Genomic DNA, 4,703 nt, shown 5'->3' with positions numbered 1-4,703 from the left:
AGTATGACTACTACTCTTACTACAACTACTACTACTACTACTTCTACCCTTACTACATCTACTACTACAACTCCTACTACTACTGCTAATGCCCCTCCTGTTCCTTCTACATTGTTTCAAAGCCCTGTGCTTGCTCCAACTTTTGAACTCTTACACCATGATCCTTCAATCCAGAAGTTTGGTGGTGATAACATCTCTTAGTATTCTCCTTTATAATTCTTGCAACAATGTGAAGACAGTATTTGCAACTCTAACATCACTTCAGGTGTTGATAAAATTTCTTTTGTGCGTTCTCAGTTACAGCCAGGATCTATTGCTGCTGATTTAATGTCGGCTTCTGCTTTCAATCCTAAAACCCTGAATTGTGATTATAATGCTTTCAGAGCAAATTTCTTACAAGCATTTAGTATGCCCCAACAGCCAGATTCATTCCAGTGAGTCTTTGACGGAACAGATACAATGACTAACAATTTTGGTGTCCTCAATTGCTTAAGAGCTCTTCCTCGCTCTGCTGAATTAGCTTCTGCTGCTGTTGATTCACTTAAAGCTTCAAATTGGATTACTAATGGTACAATGTCTGAGCAGCGATTTCATGATATAATTGAATTTCTCTATTACATTAATTTTTTTTAACCCTAGTGAGCGCAGAATTGCGTCTACGCTTACATACACTCAGACAGATAATCTACTTGATTTCTCATCTAAAATTGCTTCTAAATTAAAAGAACATCCAGCTCACGTGCACGTTGTAGCTTCCACTACTGCTACTTCACCTTTAAATTCTGCTAACCAGACTTCACAACCTAGTGCACCAGCTTCTGATAAGCAACATGCTGTGTATGCCTGTACTTACTGTCACAAACAGGTACATACCATTATACGTTTTTTGCGACAGCATCATGAAAGAAATTCAGCGCGTTCTCCCCTCAGCTCAGCGTCTTTCTCGCTATGAGTCTCTTCAAGGCTTCCGTCATGTCACACGCTCTGTGACCAGTCGCCCGAGATCGTCTTCTCGGCAGGGACGTCCTGCGTCGCGTCCAATTCCTGAAAGACCACCTAAGTCTTGCCTTATTCATGGTCCAGGTAATCATTCTTCTGAAGAATGCCTTAAAATTCAACGCCTTCAGCGTCAGTAACATGTTACTGTGTCTTCACCACAGTCAAATTTTTACCAGCGCCAGCATTCTCCTCCAATAACGTAGACATTCTCTCAGACATGCCAGTCCCGTCGATTCCTACAGTTATTGCTGCAACGGCGCGACGTCTTCATTTCCAAATGTACACTTATGGCTCTCCTTTCACAGTTTGCATTGATACAGGAGCTGACTGTAGCTTACTGACAGAACGTGCTTACCAGCACCTTAATGAATTGTATAATGTTCCTCTATCAAAAGAGAACCAGATTTTTCATGCAGCTCAAGGCTCTCAATATTATTGGTTCAGTAACTTTGCCTGTGTCCTTTCATAATCATGATTATACCTTTGATGTAAAATTTTTTGTAGTAACAAATTTTGTGTTGAACTGTGATGCTCTCTTTGATTATGATGAGTTAGTTAAACATGATATTACAATATTTCCCCGTTATCATGCTGTCAGCCATAATGTATTCATGTATTATGCTTCAGACTCGCCTGTTTCTGTTCTTACAGTTGCCTCACTACACGTACATTTTGAACAGTCATGTCTACCTGCTTTTGACGAAGCACTGTTACTGCAGCGTACTCAGAATCCTTTGTCCCCGCAGTCAAACTTAGCATCTTCGTCCCCGGAGTCAAAACGTTCTGTCTCCTTGGATTGTTGTGCGGCTGTCATTGTTGGTGACCAATTTATAGGTCCTACTTCAGCAACTAAAGTTCCAGTGCGTGTTCTTCGTGCCCCAGTAAGCGCATGCGTGATCTCACATCCTGATAGTGCCAGGATTCAGCGTTTAGTTGTAGAAGGTACACTCTCTACCATGCGATGTGGTCACCTTAATGATGCTTTAGTCACTAATCTCACAGGTTCGTCCATTACTCTTAAAGATGGCGTGCACCTTGGTTCCTTTAGTGTGATAGATAAAGCTTCTTTTCAGGATTCTCCACCTTTGATAGGAGCTGTAGATTCACAGTCTGCTTGTTCCTGCTCTTCAGCTGAACTGATCACTCAGTTGGAGGCACATGTCAAAGTTGCAGATTTTCCTGCAGAAGCACAGCGTCTCTATGACATTCTTGTAGCTCACAGACAAGCTATTGCTTTACCAGGTGAACCTTTAGGTGTTACTGACCATGTACAGGTATTCACACTACGAACGCTAAAGTCAAAGCTGTTCAAGACTTTCCTACACCAACCACGACTAACAATGTCCGATCTTTCTTGGGATTAGCAGGATATCATGTGTTCATTAAGAATTTTGCCACTATTGCGTCTCCACTAACGCGTCTTCTGAAGAAAAATTTACCCTTTCATTGGGATGCAATTCATGACTACAGCTTCACTGTTCTTAAATCAGCTGTTACACAAGCTCCAGTATTATCATTTCCTGACTACTACTTGCCTTTTGTGATCTGTTCAGATGCATTGTCTCAAGGTATTGGTTCTGTCCTGATGCAACAAGTTCCGGGTAGTCGTCCCCAAGTCATTGCCTTCTTGCAAACACTGAGTCGTGTACTTAATGCTTGTCATTTTACCATTATACTCCTTGATGACCGCTGGGCATGGGATGTCGACCTTTTTCTTGGATTCCTTGTCCCACCTTTTGGCCTTGGAGAGTGGAAGAACCCTGGCATCAGAAGAGAGGATAGTGACTGGTTTGTTGTCCTTCCAACACATAGCAAGGACCCCGTTGCAGGAGACATAATCGTGCTTCCCCCTGGGAGTGGTCTTCTTCTCCATTTCCTTCCTAGACATCAGTGGTGGATTTCCAATGCGGTTGGGTCTGGCAGTCCCCACATAGCGGCATTGGAGCTTGTCTTTCAGGAACTCAACCAGTTGGATGCTCGTGAAGTAGTTGTCCGCATAGATGGCGGAATTAGCGGTCTTTGATGGTCTTGGCAAGGACAATCACAATCCTGTTGCTCAGTAGCTGTTCTTCCTCCTCATTCAGGTCTACAGGGTGGCTGCTGAAGGTCGTTTGTCCCTGATACATAAGGACATCGTGGATGAAACCATCGATACTCGCACGGCAGAATAACTTGTAGCCGAACTTGTCCGGTTTGTTTGCGATGTACTGGCGAAGATTCCCTGCCATTGTGCCCTTGTATGCCACCATCATTTCATCAACCGACTGATGGGGAGTTTCCTTGACCCGCAGAAATTGTTTTGTTATTCCTGTGAAGAGAGGCCGTATCTTGTAGAAGCGGTCTGTGGAAGCCTTGGCATAATCGTTGTTGTTGAAGTGAATGGTGGATCTGAGTTGTTTAAATCGCTTTGCGGACATGTAGTCGGTCACCTGTGGGATGCGGGTGTTGACTGCCCAATAGTCATCCAGGGAAGGAATGTGGACTACCCCCATGTAGAGGATAATGCCCAGAAACACCATCAGGTCTTGGATGTCAAGGGAGAAAGCGGTACTGACATCCTTCTGCCGTGCATACAGGTTCGTCTGGTACACAATGTCTTCAAGTATCTCCATGGTCAGCATCTGGAGGAAAAACTCATAGGGCTTCAGGAGGAAATCAGGCACCGGATGGTTATACTCGGTAAAGGAGTGTGTCCGATGTCTTCTTTCTTCCATACCCTTGATGGCTGGTCCTTGGCCTTCTTCACCTTCTTGGTGGGTGGTGGAGTGTCCCCCGAGACCGTCTCATCCTCATCATCCTCACCTGCATCATCATCAAGAGGCATTTCTTCAGGCCTGATCCTAGTCACATGTCCTGCGGAATGTGTATAAATTAGTAACATGAACAGAGATAAAATAAAGCTGGCTTAATTAAATAAAGCTAATTTATATATATATATATATATATATATATATATATATATATATATATATATATATATATATATATATATATATATACTCATAGAATGTATACTGTAGTTATCTAGCATAACTGAATTTAACCCTCGAATTGGGGTACATTTGTACTAATAATATTATTGCTATTATTAGACAATTTTATTAAATCTTATGGTCATCCTCTATCATTTATCTAGAGTATAATAATATTTTTACACCAGAATGGCATCCTGGTTCCGTGGGTTAAGTAAATAAAGATTTATTTTATTCTCACCTGAAGTTGTAGGTGTCATGTTTTCCTCTACAACATAATCAGGGTCCAGGTCACTATCATCCACATCACTCAGCCTCTACCTCCAAATCACTATCTTCCGCTACAGGAGGAGCATTGTCTCCTAGGGTTGGTGGCCTTCCTGATAAAACCAGAGCTAGGAATCTGCAACAATGGAGAATATTTGTTAATTAAAATGACCTCTTTAACCACTTGTGAATCACGTTATTCAGTAACAAATCTAGGAGCTCTCGCATTAGTTTGGTCTCTTAAACATTTTCGTGACATCATTTATGGTTATCCAATTACTGTGTATACTAGTATGACCATGTTGCTGTCACACAACTTTTCAAAGGCAAAAATTTATCTGGCCGTCTAGCTAGATGGTTCCTCACCATTGAAGAATTTAATCCTGACATCAAATACCTGCCGGGTCGCGCTAATTTAGTAGCGGATGCGTTGTCCCGCAATGTTGCAGTTACTTCAATTACTCA

At 42.1% G+C, this 4,703-nt stretch overlaps 1 protein-coding gene across 1 annotated transcript; it reads right to left on the bottom strand.

The window, feature by feature from the left end:
• Positions 1–3,008: 3,008 nt before the first annotated feature.
• On the bottom strand, positions 3,009–4,326 carry LOC123503759. The gene is made up of 2 exons (XM_045253760.1): positions 4,213–4,326; positions 3,009–3,852 (listed from the first exon to the last, which is right to left on the bottom strand). Exon 2 carries the CDS (start codon positions 3,711–3,713, stop codon positions 3,009–3,011), a length of 705 nt encoding a protein of 234 aa, XP_045109695.1. The 5' UTR covers positions 3,714–3,852; positions 4,213–4,326.
• Positions 4,327–4,703: the final 377 nt, after the last annotated feature.

This window comes from Portunus trituberculatus, chromosome 14 (assembly GCF_017591435.1).
Source record: "Portunus trituberculatus isolate SZX2019 chromosome 14, ASM1759143v1, whole genome shotgun sequence".
Lineage (NCBI taxonomy): Eukaryota > Metazoa > Arthropoda > Malacostraca > Decapoda > Portunidae > Portunus > Portunus trituberculatus.
The sequence above is the reverse complement of the archived record's forward strand: the minus strand, read 5'-3'. Positions and strand labels throughout refer to the sequence as shown.

Coding starts and splice junctions, on each gene's coding strand:
- LOC123503759 (XM_045253760.1), bottom strand. CDS start 3,713: ATGGAAGAAAGAAGACATCGGACACACTCCTTTACCGAGTATAACCAT.